General features: G+C 38.7%; 1 protein-coding gene across 2 annotated transcripts in view; it reads right to left on the bottom strand.

Annotated features, from left to right (window-relative positions):
* Positions 1 to 27,514, bottom strand: part of LOC131327258 (protein PIR) — a 75,836-nt gene that overhangs the window by 37,564 nt on the left and 10,758 nt on the right. For both annotated transcript variants that reach the window (XM_058360318.1, XM_058360319.1), the window contains 15 exons: positions 27,313 to 27,508; positions 27,063 to 27,221; positions 25,283 to 25,369; positions 22,790 to 23,005; positions 20,411 to 20,622; positions 19,106 to 19,253; positions 17,862 to 18,030; positions 16,361 to 16,437; positions 13,850 to 14,020; positions 11,904 to 11,980; positions 11,705 to 11,807; positions 10,054 to 10,173; positions 9,811 to 9,954; positions 8,992 to 9,141; positions 6,163 to 6,306 (listed from right to left, as the gene is read on the bottom strand). In XM_058360318.1, the coding sequence (XP_058216301.1) occupies positions 6,163 to 6,306; positions 8,992 to 9,141; positions 9,811 to 9,954; positions 10,054 to 10,173; positions 11,705 to 11,807; positions 11,904 to 11,980; positions 13,850 to 14,020; positions 16,361 to 16,437; positions 17,862 to 18,030; positions 19,106 to 19,253; positions 20,411 to 20,622; positions 22,790 to 23,005; positions 25,283 to 25,369; positions 27,063 to 27,221; positions 27,313 to 27,508 (2,173 nt within the window). The remainder of the gene's footprint in view (positions 1 to 6,162; positions 6,307 to 8,991; positions 9,142 to 9,810; positions 9,955 to 10,053; positions 10,174 to 11,704; positions 11,808 to 11,903; positions 11,981 to 13,849; positions 14,021 to 16,360; positions 16,438 to 17,861; positions 18,031 to 19,105; positions 19,254 to 20,410; positions 20,623 to 22,789; positions 23,006 to 25,282; positions 25,370 to 27,062; positions 27,222 to 27,312; positions 27,509 to 27,514) is intronic.

The raw sequence follows: 27,514 nt of genomic DNA, 5'->3' as shown, positions 1-27,514 counted from the left end.
TCTGCCAATTTCACAGCCAGAAAATGGGTAATGTAGGAATCCTCTCAAAATGTTCCCACTTATCCTAGTCCACACTGAATAGTAAATAACCCTCAACACAAAATAACAGTCCCAAAACTGTCATAACTTCTATAGCTCCTGCTCAAGAAGAAAAAACTATCATTCAGATGTTAACAATGAAAAAGTGCTCTCTTTACCAGCTGATTCTTTGATCATCAAGCTATGTTGGAGCTGGAGAATACACAAATTGATGATCAGGAAAAAATTCTCTTTAAGTTTAGTGAACTCAGCTATGCCGAGGAATCCTTTCCTAGGCAGAAGTCGAGGATCAAATCATGGTCCATGGGGAATAAAAATTCTGAGTTAGTAACCAAAACATGCTTACTCACAGGATGAGAAACACTGTTACTAGTCTGGTCAGTGAAGATAGGACTAGGCCGGAGAAAGTGGATGACATTAGAAGGGAAAACCCAGGGAACTATGGGGCCTTTTGGGGACAGAATTTCAGAACAAAAGGGATAATGCATTAGCTTTATCTGAGGCTATCACAAGGAAAGTTCCTCTAGAATGGGGGAGTTCTCTCATTAATCCTGAGACCAAGAAGGAGAGTATGACAGCTCTAAAGTCAATTAGTGGAGACAAGGCTCCTGACCTTGATGGAAACAATTCATCTTTTTATCTCAAGAACTGGAACCTGGTTGGGTCTGATTTCATAGAGGCTGTGCAATATTTTCTTGGTAGTGGGTTTGTGTTAGCTGAGTGGAACTCCAATGCTCTCTCTCTTGTGCCCAATGATAATGCTCCTTCAACTTAAGGAAATTAAATTCCCGTAGCTTGTTGTAATGTGCCCTACAAATGTGTTACCAAGATCCCAGCTAATAGGTTCCAAGGCATTCCTTTGATCTGATAGGCCTGAATCAAATAGCTTTTACTGAACGGAGGTCCATCATTGATAGCATTTTGTTTACACAAACACAAAGAGAAGGGTATAACTAGGCGTGCATTGGAGTTGCACTATTGAAAGATATGGACTTTCCTGAGTTGTTAAATGGGTAAATTCCAAATACACCCCCTGTACTTTGGTCGTTTTTCAACTACACCCCCTCTATTTCATTTTTAATCACTCGCACCCCTTGTACTTAAGACTGGTTTGGAACTGTTAGTATTTCTGTCCAAAGTAACGAAAAGACTGAAATACCCATTCGTATTCCCCTTTTTTCATTTGCATATTATCCTCTCTCTCCAAAGCTCTGAGCTCTGGTTCTGCAATGGTGGAGAGAAAACATAGGAAAACATCTGCACCGTTTATACTGTAGGAAAGAGCCAGCCAGCCAGCACACACACTCTCTCTCTCTCTCTCTCTCTCTCTCTCGAACTCGAACTCGAACCTGAACCTAAGGCAGACAGCTGAGACAAATATCAAAACAAACGATCGCCACTGCCCTCATCTCCAAATCAACCAACAACCCATCTTCCTCCTATCGCGTTATCATTGATTGAAAAACTGATTGAGACCCAGCAACACCAGCACTCCGACTTGATGACGCCAATCTTGGTATTTTGCCGGCTTTACTAGATCACAAATCCAATCCTTAACGGTCAGATTTTCACTCTTTCTTGATTAACTCTTTCTGGGTTTTCTTCAATCAAGGCTATTGATTATGTATTCATCGAATTCAAATACAGAGCCTTCTTCTAGGTTTCCCAATTTAAAAGAAGTTAACCCAGATATTGGCTTGGGCGAGCCGTTAGCATTTGGAAAGCCGCCATTTGGCTTGGCAGCATCGGGCCGTTTGAGGCCGAGACTGGTGAAATTGAGAAAACCAAAGGGTAGGATGAAAACTGGTAAAGATGATTCTGGGTTTAACCCGTTTCAACCCGTTTCAGATGATTCTGTTCCAGGAGTGGGTTCTTTTTTGGGGAAAAAATTGAACTTTGGAAACGTTGGTAGTGAGAATTTTGTGTTTGTAGGCAATTCGGATCCTAATGTGGACAACTCTAGTGGATTTGTGGGAAATAAAGTTCTTGATGACATGGGGAAATTGAAAATTGGAAGCAGTTTGAACACCAATGTTGAGAACTCTATTGGGTTTGTGGGAAATAGAATTCTTGATGGCATGGGGAAATTGAGATTTGGAAGCAATCAAGAGTTTGTGAGTACTGCAAATCCCGGGTCAAATGTAAATGCAAATGATAGAGAGAATTTTAGTCATGTTGAGGGCTCTGATAAAGTGATTCCTGTACCTGGAGGTGTCTTTAAAGGGATCGGCATTGACAAAAATGCGGTGTCTAAACTCCCGGAGGAGATTGGTAAGTTGAACATTGAGGGTTCAGCAAATTTGGAAAGGTCTAAGAATCTGAAAGATGTGAGTTTTAATGTGTGCAGAAAATAAGACCCATTTCAGCTTTGGAAGTAGTGACAATGCTGCAAAATCATGTGTTACGAGCGTGGCATCAGAAAAGAAGAGGAAAATTGGAGTCAACTAAAGATGCCATTGCTTGGAAAAGATTTTGTCTTTACAAAAAGTAGTTAACAAGAAAATCCAGACTCCTTTGAGGTGTATTCTAGTATGTACGTTTCTCCATATCAGGAGATATTGGCCGATAATACGCGTTCAAGAGATACTTTAGTGACATCAGAAGAGGCCTTCCATCCTTTTATCAATGATGCCTCAAGCAAGTCGCGCCCAACAGTTTTGAATGATGCAACAGAAGAAGCTTTGATCTTTGCAACTCAACGAATGGATATTAACTATGATGAAAGAAGAAGAGGCCATGGGTGGGTGATGCTCTGTTTTTCATTCTAACCTGTGGAAAAATGGTATATATAGGATGTAAATGGGTTTTGGGGGCAATTTGGTCTTAGAAAAGATGTTTTAGGAGGGAAAATTCCCGCCAACAAGCCATTACCTGCTTTTTCGTTACTTTGGACAGAAATACTAACAGTTCCAAACCAGTCTTAAGTACAAGGGGTGCGAGTGATTAAAAATGAAGTAGAGGGGGTGTAGTTGAAAAACGACCAAAGTATAGGGGGTGTATCTGGAATTTATCCTTGTTAAATTCACTGGATTAGGCAGTGGGTAATTCTCCTACATATTCCGTTGTTATTCATGGTGAAATGCATGGCTATTTCCCAGGCAAAAGGGGATTGCGAAGGGTCATTACCCCATATCTCTTCTTGTTGGTGATGGAAGCTTTCTCTGCTTTGCTCAAAGTCGAGATTAACAGAGGTCAGTTTGTCTATCATCCAAGGTGCAGAGAGCAGACATAAATACGTCCCATTTGATTTTTGCAGATGTGGGACCTTTATCCTATGTGGGCCAAACTGTGGGACGTTTAGCACAATCAAAGCGTCTCTTACTGAGTTCTAGTGCTTCTCTGGGCTGCACCCAAATTTAGTAAAACTGCTGTGTTTTTTCATCAGCTATTGAGGAGAATAAGATGATGTTAAGAAGAATCATGGATATTCCTGAAGCTTTTTGCCTGTCAAGTACTTAGAAGTTCCCTTTATTTCTACTAGACTTAACTAAAAAGGTGCCCTTCTTCAAGAAAAAATTCGTTCTAGGATCCAGTCTTGGTCCAACAAAAAAAGCTCTCTCATGGGGGAAGAGCCCAGTTGATCAAGTCTGTCCTTCATAGTATTCAAGTGAATGGAGTTCGATTTTATCCTTCCTCAAAAGTTGCTTGAAGAAATTGAAAGTATCTTGGGTGCATTTCTGCAGAATGGAGTAGAGCTGAAATCGGCTAAGATCAGCTGGGCTACTCTTCGTTACCGAAAAGAGGAGGGAGGTTTGGGGTTCAGACTCCTAAAGGAGTGGAATAGGGCCTCCGTCATGGTTTTAAATCCTGGTTGTGGTTGGCCTAACGGTCGCGGTCGCGAGTAATACGTATCGGGAGTAACGGTCAATGTGTAACGGAAATCGGAGACCACAGTCGTGAATTTTTTTAAAGCAATAGCAAATGCTAAAAAAACCACTAATACATATATTCTAACCTTACTTTTGAAAAAAAAGAGAGGATGTTTTTAGCTATATCTTACCAATATTTTACTTTTAGAAGTAGTTTTGTAACTTGTAAGTAAGATTGGATCAAAAGTCGCATTTTGAGGCAATAAATGCTGATAAGTTCAGATCCCATTTAACTAATACAGATGGCGCAAATCCAAACCATATAATAAAAGAATAGAGCCCAAAAGAAATAGAAGGATAGTGGGCCAACCTAAAAAGTACTAGAATCAGCCCTCCATTTGATTTTAATCCCAACCGTTCATTTGTTCAGTAGCAGGTGACTATTTGCTCTCCACGTGCCCATCCAAGGAGTAAAGTTAGAAACCCATATCAGAGAAAGCTAAAACCCATATCAGTCGACTTCACCTCTGTCTTCTGTCTCTCTCTCTAGCGGCCATCAGTGGCAGCGATCTTTGAGCTCTATCACAAATCAGAGTATCTCACCTATTCAATCCCTAATCTCATTCTTATGCCTTGAAGACCAACAAGATTTGCCATTACTTGCCGCCAGCAGCAGAGCAGCAATCGCTGCTTCTCATCGTCGGCACATCAGGTCTCTCCCTCTCTCTCTATCATTCACACTTGAAGCCCAGAAAAAGGAACCCAGTTACACAGGATATCATTGCTAATACTCAGACAGGGGTCCCCCCTAGTGCTACTGGGAAATACAGCTCTACCTCTGCTTAGCATGATATCATTGCTAATACTCCTGCTACTCTGATTACTCAGCTCAGAGTCAAGTCTCAGACAGGTTGGTTTGGACCACTAGTGCTACTGGGAAATACAGCTCTACCTCTGCTTGGCATGTTATTAGAACTATTATTCCCATCATCCCTTGGCTCACCTGATATGGTTTACTCATCATGTGCCTCGATGGGCTTTCATAAGTGGATGGCTTTCCATAGGAGGCTGGCTACAAGAGAGAGACTGTGGGGTTCACAGGAGCCCAAAAGGGATTGATGAGGTAATTTCTTGGGCCTTATGGGAAGTGTAAAACTAGGAGAGCTATGGTTCTCAAAGCTGCTCTTGCTGCTTCCATTTACCGCATCTGGGGTGAGAGTAATAACTGTGTTTTCAAGAAAATCAGTAAGGATATACTAACAAAGTAACAATAAAGATGGGAGTTGAGAAGGAGGTTAGGCTCTCTATGGCTTCTTGGAGGATTCAGCATGGGGGGGGGGGGGGGGGGTGTCTACACACATATTTTTCCCTTGACTTGTTGTTTTGGTCGGATTTCCCTTTCTTTTTTCTCTCCATGGTAAGAGTTGTTGCTGGCCTTGTTGGGCTTGGTTTCCAGTTTTTACCTGTGTGTTTCTTATTTTTGTTGGACTCTCAAGGCTACACCCTTGATCCTTTGTTATTGGTTTGCTAGTTCTTAATGGATTATCTTATCACAAGAAAATGACCACGAATTTATCAGTTTCTAAAAAGGAATGGACAAGTAAACTATCAACTACCTTTGGCTGTACGAAAAAATTAGAGAAACTTCAACATTAAAAATGAGCAAACTTGGTAGGAATGTTGGTGGAGGAGAGGTCAAACTTTTATTTTGGAGTAATGCAAGTTAAAGAAAGATTTCAAACTGTAAATAGCAACAAAAATGAAAAACAAAAAACAAAATTTGGAGTCACAGATGCAATTTGTAGTTCCAAGCCAAGAAAGTGAAGTCTACAAGACAAAACACTAGATTTTGGATATTTAAGTGACCTGCAGCTTCACCTCCAAACCCACTTCAATCTCAACCAAAGGGTTGGATCTTAAACTTCCAAATGCAGAAAAAGCAGACTCTAGGGCCAAAAATGGTTTCTTCAGTTCATTTTCGATTTGGCATTCACATTATGGCCATGATCATAAAGACCTATGCTATCAGAAATGGAAATCCACCGCGAAAGTGTGTAAATTTAAGGCCCATCGAAAACTGTGATATCACATATGTCAGTCATACAATAACTAAACCCTACACCCATGTACAGAAATTATATTGACAGAGATACTGAAACCATAAGTTTGCTGTACATTTGTAAGAAAAACAAAATACAATTAAGGAAAAAACAATCCATTAACTTTCATGGAATGTCAAACTGACCATTCAAGTTAATAACCACCATTATTCAACAAAAATACATAATCAGAAGGATTACACAAAACCACATACCTTATTCGATACATGATCCAGTAGAGCACGGATGAGCCAAGGTAATGATCTAGATCCTAAGAGCCTCACGACGGAAAACATGTGAGGCATTCCAAAGAATCCACTATGCAACCGCGCAGAGCTTTGGTGTGCAGAATTTAGATCCTACAGCCACAATAAAATGTAAGGAACACTTCTAAAAAACCAACCTAGGAAGATAATTACTCATCATGTCAGATCGATGTGTAAAACTGAAGTCAGCACAGACCCATGCGAGATGTAACATGTAACAAACGCAATGAGTTACAACATGTACATAACTGTCGACATGAGTTACAAATGCAATGCAATACTACAAGATGACGCATGGGTGTGTACTAACTAGTCTTGGATAGCTTGATAGATTGTGATTGTAGATATCATCATTTTAATGCTGTAGTCCTTTATGTTATTTCACGAGGGTAGTTTAGTTGTCCCGATTGGCAATAAAAGTTCTCTCTTAACAATCTAACATGATATAAGAGCCATAGTAGATAATGGTTTAGTACAGGACCCACTCGCTGGAATACTCATCTCTCTCCTTGGTCTATGTTTCTCTATGCCTTCCTATGTAGATCTACTTATGTCATGATCTATCTCTTCACCTGCTGTTACCTGTCTATGAATTCTACCATAATTGTCACAACTCTGGCAGCCTCACAACCCATCGACAACATCACCCGAGTTTCCCCTATCCGACAACACTCTTCAGTGTCTGGTTGATTGCAGAAGACATATGTTTGGAAAACCCAGCAGTGTTTTGTCTCATTGATCTGCAACTTCGATCACCGCCGAAACATTCCCTACCACGAGAGACATCCACACTTGTCGACGATTAGTGGCGTTCAGTTGCGCCCCAAGTCCTCTGATCCGAACTCAAATCCTGCTTATCTGCTTCGTGTGTTTTGGACCCCGATGTGTTTGAGTTTGTAGCACCTCTATTTGACTTTGCCAAACCTCTATTTGACTTAGACAGGCCTCCGCTGAGCTCTTCTTGTTCGAGCCTCTACAGATAGCCCTCTTTCAGATCTTTTCTGGTAACTGAGTTAAATTTTTTTTAATATTTCTCATGTCATCATGATGTCAGAAGATAAAGCAATTAGCATCCATTTGAATGGCGATAATTACTATTATTGGTGAAGTGTCGTGAAGAATTTCATAGTCGGTAAGGAACTACTTCGCAAAGTATTACTTGAAGTGTTATGCATCTTGAGTCCAACTTTGCAAGGGAGTATGAACTTGAGATGTCTATTCAGCATGCTACGCAAGTACGCAGCATAATAAATCTATTTAGGAATTTTATAATGAGATGAGAACTTATTGGGATGAATTGGCTCTTGTAGAACCCACGACATTGCAGTCACTTGATTGCTAAAATGTACAGTACTGTGAGAAACAGCAACTTGTACAGTTTTGCATGGCTCTCCATGATCAGTTTGAGATACATCCTTCTCCCTTACCCTTAGTACACGGTGCAATGAGAGAACTCATTGCTTAGGAAACTCGATTGAGGTGACTTCCGTTGCATCTCCTTCGCAGTCCGTGTTTGCAACCCCATCTGCTCTACCTAATCTTATTAGGCACCTCTCTTGCCTACCCCAACATCACATTTGATCAAGTTACGGGCAAAGCCTAAAACTTGGGTTGCTAGGGATGAGTGTAGTTTTTCCCAGCAAAAGGGGCATTGGAAGAATGCATGCCCTCAACTTTTACAAGGGACGCAATTCTCATTCGAGTGCTATCTTCCCCTCTCCGCGACCGCAACAATCTTCTTGCCCTCCCGCAACCTTTGCAGCTCCTACCGTCAACAGTGTTCCACCTTCTCCCTTGTTTGACCAACTTAAGCACTAGCTGGCCCACTTCTTCACATAAACTCACATTGCTGCTCACTTTCATTTCTTTCTTGGCAAAACTCCTGATGCTCTCTGCCCTTGCTTTCTTAGTTTGAGAGGGGGTGGGAGTGAATGTGGATATGATTGGTTTAGTATTCTCGTCATTTATGTCATTTCAAACATGGTGTAGTCATACAATTACCCAGGGTTTATCGTGGTTTCCCTATTCAACTTACTTATTGATGAATTGATAAGCAATACACATTTCGTCTTTGCAATCTACAAATGGGTGAATCAGCTTGGATCAGAGATTTCTGAAAGGTCTTGAGTTCAAATCTCTCTTGAAAGCAGAAGAAAAAGCAATTTGTGGTTTATCTCTCCTAGCCAACAGATTAAGTTTATCGAAAAACCAACAGATTTAATTTCCCTTGAATTACCAAAACCACCTCCCACTTTTGCATTTCGCTTCTCCCCTTTGCATTTATGTTTCACTTAGTATATGAATGTTAGCATCTAAATGTGCAGGACGGGAGGGTGCTGACTAGCAAGACATACATTCTTCGACCCATTCCCTAAAAGCTTAAACTTTTGTGAGAATTGGTGGATCAACAAACATAAGAGAAAAACATTTGTACACATTTCTAACACAAGTATATCCTGAGAGAGAAATAGAGAGTATTTATAACAAAAAAATCTACTTAAGTCATAAGGTTTTAGGAAGAAATTCATTTTCATGTCCAGAAAAAAATATTTCTTCTCGCTGCTAAAGATAATGCAATGCATCTGACACCCAGGTACAAAATTTGCAGCAGAAGATGGGTGACTAATGAACAGTCTGATTGATATTTACAAAGAGATATAAAATAATTTAGTTTATTCCAAAATTAAGAAAAGGAACAAATATTCTGCACGCAATAAGTAAAATGCAGTGTCAAAAAACATCAGCATAAGAGAGGATGTTGAACAGAGGATTTTCTACCTGAGTACCACAGTAAAAACTCGGCTTTGAATGTGGAATTGTAGGCTTCTGAAGAGAAGCAGGGGGTACTTTTGATGAACGAACATATCTCTGAGTAGTATTACAGAGCGTGAAGTTTGGCAAAAAATCAATTTGCATCTCCGACCAAATCTAGAAAACAAACAACCTAGTTCAGGAAATTAAGCATCAACAACTCAAAAGGCATGCAATTCTATCATATTATCCCAAAATACGGAAGCACGCTCCTCCGGAAACCCAAAAAATAATAATAATAACTAATAAACTTTCTTTTATGCTTCTTGTGCAATATATAGAAATATGTTTAGTTATATATGGATATACACATGGGGAAATTAGACATCCTTTTCCCTTACTTATATATGGACAAGCGTCGGTACCCCATTTATATTCAAGTTCTTATAATGATAGGAATAGTATTCAATACCTCAAAATCTCCACAACACTATAGAGAGGGGGGGAGAGGGAGAGAGGAAGAGAGGTAACAAAAACTTTTGTAACCTTATCCAATAAGTCAATAACTTTTTATTACATAGTAACATTTCAATATTCAGATGATATTTTAACTGGTCAATGTTGATATCCTCCTAAAGAGTTCACGTAACGCAAAAACAAGAAGGCCGTGCTGACATAGATTTACCAATGATATATAGCGAAAGCAGGATCTAGTATCATTACAAAACTGACACTCTCACAGAGCACATACTTCACAAATTTATGCCATGTACCAGATAACTACCATGTATGCAAATATGGTAAAAAATAAAGGAGTGGAAATCCACCAAAACAACTTCTCCAAACCTGAGAAGCAAGTCTACTGGAATATGACACGATAGATATATTCTCCTGCATCTCATTTAACATGAGACTGAATGAGTCTATTGAAAGATCTCTGGACAGCAATTCATGACCAAGTTGCAAGATATTCAGAAGCTTTTCCAATTCCTGAACCAAAACATTGGTTTGAACATTTCAAAATTAATATGAGAAACAAGAAGGTTTACTATATGTTTAGATGAACCCGACTAGATAAAGGTTACTAACCACAATAGCACACAGGTCCTGAGACTCAAACCTGTCAAACAAAAATTCAATATTCTCCCTGAATATTTTGTTCATCTTTCCAGCAATCAGACTTCTTAGGTTAATTGTCCTTCCCAATAACTATACACAATAAAACCGGCATCATTATTAAAAGGATAGGAGGAAATAGAAGAGTAAGAAGATCAAAACAAGCACTCACAAAAGAGAAAAGTGTGGCTGAACAATATAAGTCAAGAACTAATCAAGAATTAAAATCCATTGTTTAAACTGTTAAGAGCATCCAACTCAAAACTAATTGGCAACGAGAGAGGCCACCCAGGCTCAAATACTAGTTTTGGAGGTGATTTTTAATCAAAGCGGGAAGCAGGACAAGCTCTTACACAACTTTTTTCATTCTAAAGCATGAATAGTATATCACGAATTATGCTATTTTCTGCACCAACCAATCATTATATGGACAACAAATGGTAAACAAACATTGACCACGTGATGCAATATGAATGTGCTGTAAGCAAATCTCAAGATTCATTTGAACAAAAGCTTAGCTAAAGATGATATTATTACGATGGATACACATTCAACACAACCTACTACTCCCTCCATCCCAAAATTTTTGTCCCTTTTTGGGAATCCAACTTTTTAAGGGAACACAATCAGTACTCTTCTGAATAAATGAATTTTCAAAGTTTCCCTCCTATTTAAAATGCAATGATTACTTTTTAGATTCCAAAGCATTTCCCTCCACTTCTGTCTTTGAATTTTCAATATGGGAATAAAGGGCAAAAAAGGACATAGTTCAATTACTTCTCATTGACTAGTCAACATGGACAAGGATTTTCGAATATCCAAAAGAGGAAAGATGGGCAAAATTTGGGACGGGAGAAGTATTTAACAAACTTGGGAGTTGGACTGGTAATAGCCGAGGAAAGAAACAACGAAACAGAACTTTCAAATTCCTAAACATCCAGCAGCCATATCTCAGTTGCAGAAGAGCTGAAAAACACCTCATCTTTCGAAGAGTAAAATATGTGTTTGGATTACACTAAATCTACAGGATGATGGGAACTATCTCATCCACAACTGCTGTTGAGTGATCATATTCCCATTTCTTTAGTTCACACAGTAAAAGGAACTTATCATAAAAAAGGGAAAAGAAAAGTGTTTCTTTGGAGGACTGAGGTAGGATCCTGTTCCATTGTCCACTTTGCCAGCTTTATCATTTTGGCCTGCAACAGAGTTCATACTGCTGAAACTTCTTTAAGTCAGCTTGGTAAAAATGCCTTCCAGGTACAAAATTTGTTTTATTTTCTTGGTCCATTTATTGTAATTCTTACAAGATTTTCTATGTTCTGCGAAGAGGGCAAACTGCACCGACACCAACACCACCTCTTAATTTTTCATTTTAAGTACACAGAGAAGCAATTATTCATTATTTGAAAAAGTAAAACAGAAAACTTACAATACTTTTGCTCCTTGAATGCATAATAATATGAAGAAATTGCAGAAAGACACAGAAAAAGTGAGAAATAACTCATAAGTAAACAAACAAGAAACAATACGCATGCCCAAACCAAAGCCAACAAACGACAGCACTGACAGATTGAAGAAACAGATTGTAATCAGATATGACTCGATGTAAATATATTCTCACCTTCACTCGAGTCATCTTTAGTAGAGCAGTGAATCTCATAGGTTGGACAGAAAACTTTTCCCCATTCTCTACGGAGAAAAGAAATGAGGAATCAAGTAAACTACTGCAGATTTCAACAACCAAAAACAAAGAATATCAGTTTTGCAGCATTTTAAGTAGAAAAAAAAAAAAAAGAGAAAACCAGAGAGCAAAGGCAAACCTTGCAGCCAAACTTTTGTAGTAAGTAAAAATAGTGTCACACAGTGTGGAAACAAATATATCGAAACAGTGATCAACCTGAAATGAAAAAGAAAATTCAGAACTGAGTAAAAGGCACGTCATTGATCATGTAACACCATCCACATTATCATCAACAAACATGTACTTCCATCTTCCATGCTTATCTAAAATTCCATTCCATGAATCCTCCCTGCAGGAAAACTTTGAACACCAAAGTAAATGGAAAGGCTGAGCCAGGTATAGATGGGTCCGAAGCTTAAGTTAGGATTTGTTGTTTTAAGAACACTCGTCCTTTTTTTTCATAACTACAACAAATAGAAATACTTTTTTCTTAGCCTTTTCTACTTATTTTAGACACTCAACCCAAATAAACCCTTAAAATATGTTACGTTTTGTATTTTTGATATTTATCCAACCTGCGTTTAACATTTCCTAACTTTTAGCATTAACAAAAGACCTATCTCCACTTGCTTAGAATAAATGCCCTCCCACTACTTAACTTCTTCTGCTTTGTTAATCTATTGACTTTGACAAACTTACCAGATCAACTGTAACCTTTAGAAACATTTACACTTGTGCTTGATGACATCAATGAACTTCATCTTAGGTTGAGAATTGTTAGACGCGTTAGTTACACAGTCTTGGGTAGAACTTGGTATTAGAGCTAAAGGAATAGTCTATAGGGTGTTAATGACCCTGACAAAACCACTATTACTTATTATGCGATTCGTTATGACAAATTTTCTAAGCGATGTGGGACAAAGTCTAATAGTATTCTAACAGAACTCAACCATAAAAGCTAGATGTTGAATTGAGGGTGCCCTCAGGCTTATATACTTCATATTACATTGGCTCACAAGCAATGGGAGACTTCGCTTCACACCCTCCCCCTCAGGCGCAGCATGCTCACTCAGAAGCACTTGTTGCATTCAAGTCAAAGACATGGACCCTTCTCATCTATGGTGCCTAGCTCTCATCTATGGTGCCTAGCTCTGATACCATGTTACACGGTCTGGGTAGAACCTTAGTAGCAGGATCCTTTTAAAATGGGTGTGCTCCCTAGACAGGAGCTCGAATTGGCGCTCCCAAGATGGAAGCTTGACGAGAGCTTGCTCTTAACTAAGATGGGAGCTTCTCGGGCCGTTAAGGCATTCTCTTACCTTTAAGGAAGTTATGCCATAGTGGAAATAAGAATATAAGAATCATATTAGCCAAGAAGTTTTGCAGATTGAGAATATATAACTTCTAATAATTACACTTTAAGATCGAGAAAACTTTGAGTACGTTTCAATTTTCCTTTAATGGTTAAGTATTTAAAGATATTTTATATACATATTTTTATATAATCTATATACACTCCTTAGGCGCTCCCAACCTTAGGTGCCTCCGCTCCCCCGCTTCCGCTCCCGCCCCCGCTTCATGCTACTAACGGTAGAACTCAACCCCAAAAGCTAGTTGTTGAAGTGAAGGTGCCCTCATGCTTATATGCTTCATATTACTTTGGTCCCCACGCGATATGGGACTTCACTTTACAGCAATCACATCCAATATGAAATTGTAGGCATGCGCTCTTTATAGGAATGCACGAGAAGACCTCATATATTTTCAGTTAATCCGTCATTGGCTCTTGTATGGACTTTACTTTGAAACCTTCCTTGCATGTCCAATGTTTATGTCAATTCCCGTAAATTAGAACTTAGAAACTAGGTTAGCGAAATAACGCTTTGATCGTTTCGCTCTTCAAATAAATATTAATGTTGATAATGGCAGGGACCAAAAAGTTTTAGTCACTCCGTCGAGATAAACCATACTAACGTCGTAATTTAAAGGAACTTGACATCACAGAAGTACATGAAAAACTTACCCAAAAGGGACCACAATCATTAAGCCATCTTCACCAGAAAAAGTTCACATAAATAAATTTACCTCAGCTTCAATTTCATCATAGAGGAAGCGTTGCTTGAGAACAGCCAGCGCTTGCCGAGCAGAATCATTATAAATGTCAAATGGCATTAAAACACTCTCCAAAAGGCCAGTACTATGCGCCTCAATCACATGATCCACCAGCATCCAGGGAAGAGAGCATTCAATAGGAAACTGCAAATTGTCAATATACGTGTTTCTGTCAATTCCAGAGAGAAAAGTCATAAACAGTTAAGGAGGATATGCAGAAAAAGAAGATAAGATAAAATAAATTAGTTCAGATTCAAGATAATAATGTTATTTTCTAATCTTATAATAGTGAAGGCATAGGATCTTCTTGGTAGGAAGAGTTTACCCATTGAAACTTGGAAGAACAAAGTTGTGCGCTAGCTGTGTGGACGTACATATATGGGTGCGCGTGCTTTGTGTGGCGGACAAAGCGGAAAACATTGTACTGGGAAGGATTGTTGGTGTCAGAGCCACTTGGACCCATTGCACAACTCCATGGTAAAGGCGATGGAGTGGGTAGAGGACCTGGGGAGTATGATTCTGCCCGTTTATGAGGTGCTATTGTTAAGTTACTTGTAGTCCAAAAGCTTAAGCTGCTAGGAAATGGCTCCAACAATGTATATCAAGCTATCTAACACCATCCCTCACGTGCAAACCCATCTTGCAACGTGGAGATGTAAATTTTCATGGATAGAGCGAACATAATATTAAGGAAACGCATATGGAGAGACTTGAACCCAAGACCTCTCAGAAACCAGAGCTTTGATACCATGTTAAGTTACAAGTAGTCCCAAAAGCTAAAGTTGTTAGGAAATGGGCCCAAAAATGTATAGCAAGCTATATAACAGTAATGTGGGTGCTTCTGACCCCCTATCCCCCCCCCCCCCCCCCCGCCAAAAAGAGGTGGAACCTGGGTGATGCAACGGTTTCCCATATATCCATCTGTATTTGGATAAGCATGTTCACATGGTATTTGGCACGTTGTATCTATTTTAAAATGGATGGAAAGAATGAGGATTAAGACGATTAATTAGGCCGACTAAGGATTAATTAGGTACAGTATTGGTGAGCGGAATAAAAGAATTCTAAACGTCTGCCATGTATGTGCACTTGTATTTGGAGATGATTTTGGATCGTAATCGAGAAGGATATGAGTATTAAATGCATCAAAGACAAAGGATAAGGTAGTAGGAGGAATTCAATTCAATTAAACGAGGAAAAATAAAGAAGATATGTATTGGTGTATGTAAAGCATCCAACTCAAAACCAATTGGCAATGAATGGAGAGGCCACCCAAGCTCATATAACAGTTTTGGAAGTTATAATTAACCAAAGTGAGACTTGCTTCAACACTCCCCTGCACGTGCAGCCCTAGAGCCACACGTGAAAGGTTAAACAGGGGATCCATGACATAAGGATCACAACGAAATAACGTGCACATAAGGCACAAACAACGGGGCAGTCAATCAAGAGATCTCCGAAAGCCTAACTCTAATACCATCTTAAAGCATCCAACTCGAAACCAATTGGCAAGAAGTACATAGGCCGCCCATGCTCATATACTAGTTTCACATGTTATAATTAACCAATGTGAAATTACCTCTAACGGTGTAAATGGGAAAAGTGGTCGGCCCATTGGGGGAAGAGGAAGAAAGGAAAGAGAACATAATGAGTGCAAATTACTCAATTGATGGCACATTTTAGCATGCGAGGGAATTGTGATCTTAAATCAAGTAGTGAAATCCTAGTAGCATGAATTTTGATCTTCTTAAATCAAGTAGTGAAATCTTACTTGTAGGAGCAGATGCGGGGGAGCAAGCGGATATCGAATCCAAGGTTGGGAATGTCTATATGAGCGAATGTGTGTGTATTTATGTGTATATATATACACACACACAAACATTGAATGTAAACACAAGTATTAAATAAAACATATAAACTAAAAGAGATCATTTCTTTGTTAGTTCTACTATGCATGTAAATGAGTAATTAGTGTCAATTAGAAAGGTGTTTTTTCCACAAGAAATAGTAAAAGTATGTTTGTATTGAGAGGTTTATGTTTCCAAATATCTTATAGTAGCTGTTAGAGATTGTCCCACATTGGTTAATTATAACCTCCAAAATTAGTATATGAGAATGGGCAGGCTCTCCACTCATTGCCAATTGGTTCTGAATTTGATGCTTTAATAGAAGCTTTATACTTTCTCTTCCTGGCAACACCTTTTTTTTGTTTCAATTGGGATTCGTATGCTTAAGAAGTTCTGTCCTAGTTGGGACCATGCTCCTTTCTTGATGGGACGAGGTTCCTAGTAGATTCTAATTGGGAGCGCGAGAGAGAGGCTTCAGTCGTCGTGCAACTTTAATAGTTTAGTGTACCACAAACTCTTTGATGGATGTAAACGAAATAAATCACATTCCAAGCTCAATACTTATTCATCAAGACAAGGAACCATACTACCTAAATAAACACATGTATGAAGTCATAAAACTTTCTAATTTCTTCACCTGAATAACACGAGAAGACTCCAAATAAAACTCTCTGAACCACAAAAAACCAAGATCTGTCAGACTTGCAACAGTTTCTGCAAATACCATAACAGCAATTGTTAACTTCAAAGATACAGGAATACAAAGAATGATGCAAACCTATCTCCACCCTGCCATAAAACATGTTAACAGAAACTGTTGAGATTATAAGCAGCAACATCGAATTATGAATCTAGGGGTGCTCCAGAGCACACAACCCACTTTGGTGTACAAGAAGTTGTCTCGGACAAGTCCAAGGGAAAAAGGCAAAAAAGCATATTTTGCCACATTTTGTCAAAAAGCCAATCATGCAGCATATTTCACAGGGACAAAGAAGAGGACGGGGTTCAAAGGGGCCTTTGAACTTGAATGCCACATTTTGATGATATGTTTGGAGACAAATACAACCAAATAAAAATATTTATGTACTTGTTTTTTGTATGACAAGAAGAGACATAAGAGCTACTCATCACGAAATTCATGAACAGCTTTCACATCTGTTAGAGCTTGTCCAAATTGCTTAATTATCAAATCCAAAACCGTTCTATGAGCCTGGCGGCATCTCCACTCATAGCTAGTAGGTTTTGAGTAGGATGATTAGACAACGTAGATCAACAGCAACTTATAAGATTACCTAAAGCTGTCGATCAACAGCTCCTCTTGAGCGTTTCTGACCACTAGGAGCAGATGTCTGACTAAAACCTCTTTGATATCATTAGGGTTTTAAATACAGGATGTTACGTAACAGGAGTTCGGATCCCCACTACTAATAGTTACCTAATCATCTGCCCATACGGTCCCCTCATTGGACAGTATAGCGTTGTGTCACTGATACCATTACATGTTTTGATACCGTGGATTTGAACCAGATTACTATACTAGAGGTAAACCTATTAGTAGGTAGGTCAAATGACTCACTTCTGACAGGACATTAGTTTTTTAAAACATGCATCAGCAACTCATATTGAATCTGGGGAGGTTCACAACCTCAGCAACGGCCTCATCGAATCTGGGGGCCTTCACAACCTCGGTAAAGGCCGGTCAATGAAGCCTGAATAGCAGATATAGATAAGGAAAACATTTTGGGGTCTTGGGTGTTTATGGGGCCATCACAGACATCTTCATGGAGGGTAGAATTCTTAGTACTTGACAACTTGTTTTCCCGAGTTCAACATTTCCTCTTTCAGAGAGGATATAATTCAGGTCGATGTTTGCTCTTCAATTTAATAAGTGCAGCATTACACTCCTCCCATATACAGCAACAAGAACACATTTAAGTGCGAGAAAGAGAAGAAAGTGAAAATTTCAAAAGAGAGAACGAATGCTAGCACCATTTTACGTAACTGTAGATGAAAATTTTATTAGTTTAATAACTTGCATGGTCTTACTCTTAAACGTCCAAAGGGGAAATCCTTTTTAAATCAATATGCCAGAAAAGGAACATGCCACATTTTGAAATTGAACAGGGAGATAATAAAACCTGTATAGTCTAATATATGCAAGAAAAAGCTAAGCTTGTAGAAGAAAGTTTCGAGTTGTTTCAAATCATTAACAGGAATCTCGGAGCTGCTATTCCCAAAGAGCCCCCCAGGCTTCCTCAGATTACCACCTGAGACGACCTCATATATCAGAAACTGCAAGCAGTGCACCTATAGCAACAAGAAAAGAAAAAAATGATTTCCTTTACTTGAAAAATATATAATTAAGCAGGGTATAATTGATGTTCCAGATCCAGAGCCTAGCAAACATATCGACCACACCACCAATACACTAAAGTGAAATGGGAGGCATATTACTGGTAAACACCAAGAAAAATTATACAATGCACATGTTTGGCTCCCTTATGAAGGAGAACTAGGATAAAAAGAAGCCAAAACCCGAAAAGAAGCTGATAAAAGAAATCAGTCTTATCCTCAAAACTTCTTGTATTTTGTTGAAGCCAATTTACCCTTAGGGTCACCAACATGGCTCTCTTCAGAAGGTCCCTTGCCTTGTCAATAATTCCAAAGCCCCAAAATCAAATTAACAAATTTTCTCTAAGATCTGGTATATGGTGCTTAACATTTGTTAATGGTCACAGTTTTATTGCTGCTCGGTGCAATTTTCTCTAAGCTCTGATATTATCGTGAATCGTACGATTCTAACAACCATGCGGGTGGGCCATTCTGAAGAAACTATACTGTCATAGGAAGAGTAACTATTAACAGCATGAGAGGGAAATCTTGAAATCCTTGCGACCTTAGTAGTAGGTAGCTCCTAGAATAGAGTTGCTTCCACCTTGGAGCCCGCTTTCGCGCTCCCAACGAAGGAGCTTGACGGGAGCCGACTCCCATTGAGATGGGAGCTTGCTCCTTACAAAGATGGGAGATTTGTATAATCTTTGTATAGAAAACAGGGATTTATCACTTGGCTTTATTAATTGGTCTTTGATGAACTCATATATCTAGCCCAAGTAATGAATCATGATATCTTAAAAAGAAAATCATACTATATTGTAACACTAGCCCATTTCTTACACTTATGGAGGACTTGGCCCATAATTTTACTTTCTAAAAAGATTGTACTTTTAAAGTAAAAACTCTATGCAGCTATGCTACATCATTTTCGTAATACGCTCCCAACCTTGGGAGCTTCTGTATTCCCTCGCTCCCACACTCCCTCACCCACTCCCGCTTCGTGCAACTAAGCCACATACAGAACAAAGAAAACGGAATGAAGTAGAACCTGTGCAGCAGTGGGTGCCACTGGCCTAGGATAAAAGAAGTTCCCTTTGCTTTCTTCGCCTCCATGTTGTAAGGGTTGTACCTCAGATTCAGGTTTGCTTGTATTTGCCATCCAGTCCGCTGAAAGTGTGCGCATATCGGAAAGAACCCTGAAATTTATCAACCAGGTCACATTAAGTAAATGGGAGATCACTGCAAGAAGTTCTACATACGCAGATATAAGCATTCACTCAAAACCATGGTGACATATGAGATGCAACAGATAGGCATCGTCTGATGTTTATGAGGCAAAATAACATCTAATTGCCTTGTAACAGAATAGAGAAATCTGACCACTCCTTTTTACGCTGGATTTAAAGGGGTTTTGAACATTACATCTTTGCACTTCAGTACCCTTAACAGAAAATTTATTTCCCCGGTAGTACAGTTCCCTTAAAAAGACAGGTAAACCCTTCAATATGGTGTAAGGTAAAGAACGGTGTCAGCAAGTTAACTTGGTTCTTCATTCACCTTGCACCTGTGGAAACTAAGAAAACTGGGGCAGCATTATGATGCTCAGCTGACAAAAAAACAATAAACTATAAAACAGATAAATGTCATCTTAATCGGCCAATAGCAAGGTAAATATCCTTCTACTCGTCAGTCGCAGGACACATCATTCTCTTACAGAAATTGGTAGTCCATCCTGATAAATGCACTCAAATATTTTATCCACTTTAGGGAACAGTTAACATAATAAAAATATTAAAACTGTTATTAGAGATAAGGAGAAGTGTTTAGGGTTTGATTAACCCTAACACAGAAATACATTTTTGCATACATAGCAAATGAGAAAAAAAACAAAATAACAGCCTCACATACTAACTCTAAACACTTAAATCCTACCAGTATCCTCAATCTTGGAAATATCACAAGAGTATTGAAGCAAACGATTTACAAGATCAACAGACAAACATGGCTTTTACAGGGTTGTAACAACCCTGTCCAACATCCACAGTTTACATGGGTGATGTCGGTTAAATAGCTATAAGCAATGAACCCATGTGTTTTATCCTTGGACAGCCCTTTTGAGTCAGCTCATGTGGTGGTTGTTAGCATAACCATTTGACCACAAATTGGTTTGGTTTTATGATGTCACAAACTAACACACTCAACACTACAACAAATATGCCTTGTCTCCAGCCAGAGTGGGATTAAAACCCTTTCATGCCCCAATTTACCAAAGCACTAATAAATTTTGGAACATTTTCAAGAGTCATAAAATCAAATGGTTCTAAAGTAGAAAATCTGCAAAGCAAACACCCACCTACTTAGGTCCTTCTTCTTTCGAAAGGTCGTCCGCAACATAGTGGCTAATGTATTTTGCACAAAATCCTGGACTTCTGCATGGATTGTTTCCCATACAGCATTAGCTACCAATGTATCACATCGTTGCATCATTGATGCAACGCTCTTAATGTAGCTAACAAGTTCAACCAATGCTTTCCTTTCCTCTGAACTGTAATTATATCGTACAACCTACATTGAGATTCAAGTGCCATCATGTTCAAAAAAGAGAACAAAAGTGACAAAATCGTACTAAACAACAACCAACTTCAATTATTGCTAACTTGTGGATTATTTCCCATTTAAATTTGAGACATCAATTCAATTTGATTCTTAAAAATTCATATTTCAATTGAACAATAATTAGAATGTTTCATAGAAGGACAAAAATTAGAAACAATTGTCATACACGAATTTTGCTATCCCACAACTTGAAAACTAGGGGAAAAACTTGAAAACTAGAAAATGATGCATACCAATTACTAAGTTTTTTTTTTTTGATAGGCATACCAATTACTAAGTTCAAAACACTTACTGCCACACCAAAAAAATCACTTTTGTCCCAAAAAATGAAACTTATGCAGTTATGCTAAAACTCAACAAAAACACATTCATAAGTCTTCTATAAATCATGCAAGAATAAACCCTTAGGCCTCATTTGATAACAGTGATAGATGGTTGGGATTCGTAAGGAGATGGTGTTAGGATTGGAATTGGTAATGAGAAGGGATTGGTAAAGAAAAGGGATTGGCCGATTGGTAATGATTATGTTTGTTTGAGATGGGATTAGATGATGGGATTATTAATATCATGTTTGTTTCACATGGGATTAGGATTGGATTGATAGTATATATTTCCATTTTTGCCCTTATGCAAAACTGATTTATTCAATACCTAATCAAACCCAGATGAATATTTTCCGGATCCAACCAATTTTCCAGAAAACTATCACAACATCAAAAAAATACTGTTAAAAATAATTATTACCTCGATGAAAATTTTAAAAATATATCGAACATAAACTTTTTATTCATGTCCCGTAAAAACCATAACCGATAAAATTAAATGCACTCTCAGAGTCTCAAATAAATATGATTAAGAAAAATGCATTCGCATAGTCATTAGAATACCAAATTCCTACCTCTATGGTTGAATAGTGCTTAAATGAGGAATTCAGTCATTGCCAATGATAAACAGACTAACATACCATAGCTGGCATGCCAAAAGCAGCCAAAGATTGAGGTTGTAAAAATGGCGGACACAAATACACCACCAATCTGTGCCACCACAGTACTCCATGATGGTCATTAGTTGGTTTAAGCAAGGATAGAAAAGTAATTTCACATGGCTTGTGTTGGGATTGGATTATGAATACCAAGTGTGAGAGGGTATTGTGTATACCCCCCAAAGCTCACCTTGGTAGTCCATTGGACTAATAGTCCCAACCCATTTTAGATTACCAAACAAGGTATTGGTAGTCCCTTGGGATTGGTAATCCAATCCTAAGGGCTAATACCCTTATCAAACGGGCCCTTAAATTGTAAAACTTATCGACACTAGAGAGAGAGAGAGAGGGGGGGGGGGGGGGGGGGGGGGGGGGGGGGGGGGGAGGGGCGGGGGGGCACGAAAGGTTGAGAGAAAGAGGGAACAACAGCGACAACGAAGTCACCAGCAATTACCTGCCGTTTTGATAACGATTCATAGTCCAACTGCTAGATCCCCTCGACCGACGGCTGCTCAACACCCCATCCTTTTCAGTCAAATAGTTTTGATCCACATATTGGAAGTTTTGGACATGGAGCCTTAGATCTGAGCAACGTGGGCACACGAGAGTGCGATCAAAGTCAAAATCGGGTACGCATTTCACCTATACCACTAGTCAAATAAGCGTCTAAAGGCTGTAGCAGCCCGTTACACACTGTTTCGCTGCGTTGGGTGAAGCCACTACTGTTACATAACGACAATAAGCCTGTGCATGTCTGTCACACTGCTATATCCTCTGTCTCGGGCATTGACAAGCACTGAGTTGTATCTCTACGACTTGGCATTCAGTCAAAGTTGAAGATTTGCTAGTTGTTTTTATTACTTACCCCATGTACTTGTATTCGATTCTCATGAAGAAATTTACCTTCATTATTCCTCAAAATTGTAATAAAAATACTAAGAATTGGTAAGTAATACAAAATTTAACTCAAGGGCACAACAAATTTAACAAATGTTATTATCACATCAAACAAGTCCTTTGCATATAGAAATATCAAGAAGGAAAATAAAGCAAGAATGACAAAGGAACAAGACACAAAATCGAACCTAGAAATATGACACTCAAGAATGGGGAACAAGAAGTCACAATGAAAACCTTTTCATAGTCAGAAGATGATGTCACCATCTCATGTGACATATTAGGAACTGCATCCTTGCAGGGACGAGAGAATTTCCATGCGCATTGCTCCCAAATTCGAGCAGTCCACTTGCTTAAAAGCTGAAAACCTTCAACAACTATGTCATACATGTTCCCTTTGACTTCCTTGCACCACTCAACATCTGCACCATCCATTGATTTCAGTAACACTAGCTGCACAACATGGGCAAAAGCATCATGAACTCAATAAGTCAAAGTGAAAAAATATAAAAGGACAAAAAACTAACAATAAAACATGGAGGAAAAAAATAACCGAAACAACTGAAGGAAAGTCAAAACGTAAGGGTCTGTTTGGTAACAATGCCAAGTTCCAGTTTTCAGTTTTTTATCTCACGTAGACAAGTTTCCACGTTTTTGACATAAAATACCGAACAAAAAACAGCTGCGTGCACACTTGTGTTCAGAAACTAAATTTAATAGAGAGGTAGCCCCCGTGCGAGGGTAGCCAGATGGTCACCAACGGCATTGGAAAGTCTCTGCATGGTCACTGGAAACAATGTGGTAGCAGCGGCCATGTGGAGGTGGTGGCCGGAGGTGGGGGTAGCCGGAGGTGGTGCTAGGGGTGGTTGACAGCGGCAAAGTGTATGTGGAAAATAAGAGAATGAAAGAACGAAAAGTATATTTATTGGAACATTAAAAAATCGATACTTTTTGTGACGCCCCGTATTTCTTCTGATGTTAATTTTCCTTAAGTGAAGGATTTATTGTTTTGCTTGGAAAGCACTGAAGCTTTAAGGGGAAAAAAAAAAAACAATATCATTCTTGGAGCATAAAGTGTGGTACAGTGGTTTTGGAATTATTGTCCTTTATGTTGAAATTACTGGTCTTCTACGTGGGAGTAATTAGAGACATTTGCATGTGGTAAATAATTTTGTGAGAGAGTGTAGTTCTTAGTTGCAGGAACCTTCAACTATGCCCACGTTTCTTCGACGGAAACGCGTTTCCGCGTTCCCGTCGAAGGAAACTCCAAGAAACCCGTCCCAATGACGACGGGAACTCGTTCCTTACCTATACGGGAACTTACACCCAAAAAACGGTTGAGAGACTTACGATTCAAGTTGCAATTGGTACCTTTAAAGTGGTTTTGATCTTGTTAGTGAGCACATCTGATATTAACCTTCTAGAGTCATATTAATGCACTTAACTTTTACGCCTACTTAATATGCACAAGAGCTCTATTGTGTAATCATGTGCTACAATAAAAATGTTGAAATATAACTAGAAACTTATAATTTTAATAGTAATATTTTATGTGGTAGAATAATATTTTTATATTGACATTTAACAATATAAAATTCCAAAATATATTTATAATTTTAATAATTTTTCCTAACCTCTCCCAATAGCGCTCCCACGCTTCTGTGATCATCCGCTCCCCCGTCCCCGCCCCCGTCCCCGTCCCCACTCCCGCTTCGTGTAACTAAGGTGTAGTTTTCGGAGAGAGAGGGAGGAAAATCTTTGTGCAGAAGGTGTGTCAATATGCTTTTATTTGGTGGTGACAACTGTTCTCTCTTTAAGGCAAAAGACATGTGTCTATTGAGGTGCCAAGTGTTATGCATGAGGTGGTGGGACGTGTTAGCAACAATTCATGCATGAATAAGCTTTATAAGCTAGTATTATTAGTCATCAACTATTTGTGCTAATATGCGTCCTTTAAGAAGATTCTCAGTAGGATCCATTCAAGACTTGTTACTTCATTTATATTCTGCGCATTTGAGAAGGAAAAAAATCAGCTACTAGTAGGAGACTATGTTCAACTTTAGAGATGTGAAGAAGGAAATTCAAAGGAGACTCAGATTAGTTTCAGTGGTTGTTTTGACAAAACAAACGGTCAGATTATGCCTATTTGGGATGGGAATTCTGGATGTTATTTGTGGCAATAGAACCCAACAACCTGTACAATTAGTGATCACGATTTAAGGTACCAAAAGCATACATTACATTTCCAATCTCCCGAGTATTTTCTTCATATCCCAATGTCGTACTCTTTATTTGATCTTATACTATCTTTGAATTCAATGAACTTTCTTGGAATCGAGACTCGTTGTTTATTGAATATGAATTATGGCTCTATGCTATCTTTGAAATCTGTGATGGATTTGCTTGCTAGTTGGAGCAGATGCAGGCAAGGCGGTAGGGGAGGCAAGTTGCAGGGAACAAGAAGAAGGTGGCAAGTATGGAAAGTGAACCTTCCCCTCACCATGTTGGTTATTTTAGTGTTGGATGAAATGTACAAGCAACCAATGTAAATGCCTGTACCAGAAACTAGTAATCCCTTGATTATTTTACTTCGTTATTTTGGTGAATTTGTACCTGAGATGGAGTTCTTCATTATGTAATATTATTTATTAAGGCAACAATATATGGTATTAAATGAGGATAAACACAGACACAGTCAAAAACATAAAGAGACGCAAGGAAGAGGAGCACCTGGTTCATAGCTGAAGCGAAACGGACTATGAAGTCATCATGTTCAGCGCGAATTGCTCCAATATGATTGATGATCAGATAATGTCGGTGGTAAGTGGATATTGAGTCAAGGTATTCACCAAAAATATGTAACACCTAAAGATTCTTGACAAAACTTCTTAGGCATTTCCAAATAGGATACTAAAGATATCATGTATGGTATGGATTCTAAATAGGATACTAAAGATATCATGTATGGTATGGATTTCAAATAGGATACTAAAGATATCATGTATGGGCTAGCAACCACAGGATAAGGTTTATAAAAAAATCTTGGGACTGAACTTATCACACAGAATGAGAACAAAAAAAACTAATCACACAGAAACCACGTGATCTGGCTTCAGTCAAATATGGGCAATGGCATTGCCCATATACCACACAAACAAAGACAATGATGACAAATATGCAACATTGAAGTCATATAGCAGACAGCCACCTTTCCAGAAATAAAACAAACAGAACTGATCAAAAGAAGAGAAAGATTAACCAATGATCTCTGTCTGTGCTGCTCATGGAACTGAGCTTTGCCACATCAAGGCTGTGTTAGTGAGAATATAAGTAACCGATTACCCCTCTCTCTAAAGCTGAAGCTTTTGGTGGTGTTGGTGATCAAACAATAGAGTCATAAGTACAAGCTCATATGTTTAAGAGCTATCTCCAACAAGTTCCTCAAATCCCAGAAGACAGGAATTTGAGTATCCAGCTAGAATTTATGTCTTCCTGCAGACAGTTCAAACACCAATCCACCCTTCAAATTTTGTAAATTTGAAATGTGGGAAGCATCCATCAAAGTAGCCAGGTTTAAATTTTTACCCTTTACAATGTACATTGCACGCTACTAACTAATCTTACTTCAGCATGTGAGAAAAATAAATTGGCTAAAGAATCAAGTTTGAAGAGTCTCATGGTGTGCTGTGCACAATCACATAATTCTGTTCATCTTTACCTGTTACTGATATATAACTCAGAGATGCCTTGGCATTCTCCACTCCCTGGATACCACCTACAAATTGGTCACTCTAAATCTCATTCAACTTCCTTACATGAGCTGATGAGCTTTATTGTTATTTAGATGCTAACTCATACAATTGCAAATACTACTTGGACTGCTCTACACAGGTACTTATGTGTGTCTGAAGATTCGTCCAGAACAGCAACAAACATTTTTTTGACTTATTCAGTTGCACTCGACATTTCAATATTGCAGTTATTTCATTGTGATGACCCACCTATTGAAAACTTCGTGAATTCCAAATTATGCTCCAGCCTGGTTTGTTTGTCAGGTGAACTAATCTCAAACGAGCTTTAATCAAGCCAATCTTGAGTAGCTTGAATTGTTTAAATGTTGTAATCTTGTCGAGCCAAGTTGTAGATAATTCAAGCTTGTCCGGAAGCCTAAGAAGCTTCAAAAACATGTGCAACCTTGGCTTGTTTATCCAACAAACCGATCCATACAAGCTTTTAAAAAGTCAAACACAAGCGCTCAAGTAGTATTTCGTTTATCAACTCTACCTAAAAGGACATGCCGCAGTGTGACAATTCATTAGATGCCCTGAAACAGATGTTACACTCATATTGGCACCAATAGCAACAAGTATAATTTGAGGCCCAGTCCAAATAAGAGATGACATGATGTAAGAAAAAGTCCACAAGAAAAAAGAGTAAACACAGCAGGAGAATCATGTAATCAAATGATTAGATCCGGTAAAATAAACCAATTAAAATGAAAACGATTAAGAGGATATTCTTGTGCTTCACGGATTGGAAGCTCATGAGGGGCTGGAAGAGTGAGAAGACGAGTTTGGGCAGTGAATTTGGGGAAATACATAGACAACTCTTTCAAAATTGCAGCAGGAGAAAGATGAAGATCCGGGAATGCAGGTATGACTGGATCATTCTACAAGAAAAGAACAATTACTACCACAGATAATCACCAATCTCCACACTTAACAAACTAAAGCTTTTAGTGATAACGTCATCTTATATACCTTGAATATATTGATCAGTCTATTGATTTTCACCCTCCTATATAGTGACTCACTGTCTTTCTCTGATGACGTTGCAAGTACAACAAGAACTGGCAAAACCCGAAGAAGGATATGCCGCTCTGGAAACAGAAGTGCAAAATCCAACTCCAGTGACTCCACAGCAAAAACTATGAGGACCTGAAGAATGTCCTCTACACTGTTT

Source organism: Rhododendron vialii, chromosome 5a, assembly GCF_030253575.1.
Source record: "Rhododendron vialii isolate Sample 1 chromosome 5a, ASM3025357v1".
Lineage (NCBI taxonomy): Eukaryota > Viridiplantae > Streptophyta > Magnoliopsida > Ericales > Ericaceae > Rhododendron > Rhododendron vialii.
The sequence above is the reverse complement of the archived record's forward strand: the minus strand, read 5'-3'. Positions and strand labels throughout refer to the sequence as shown.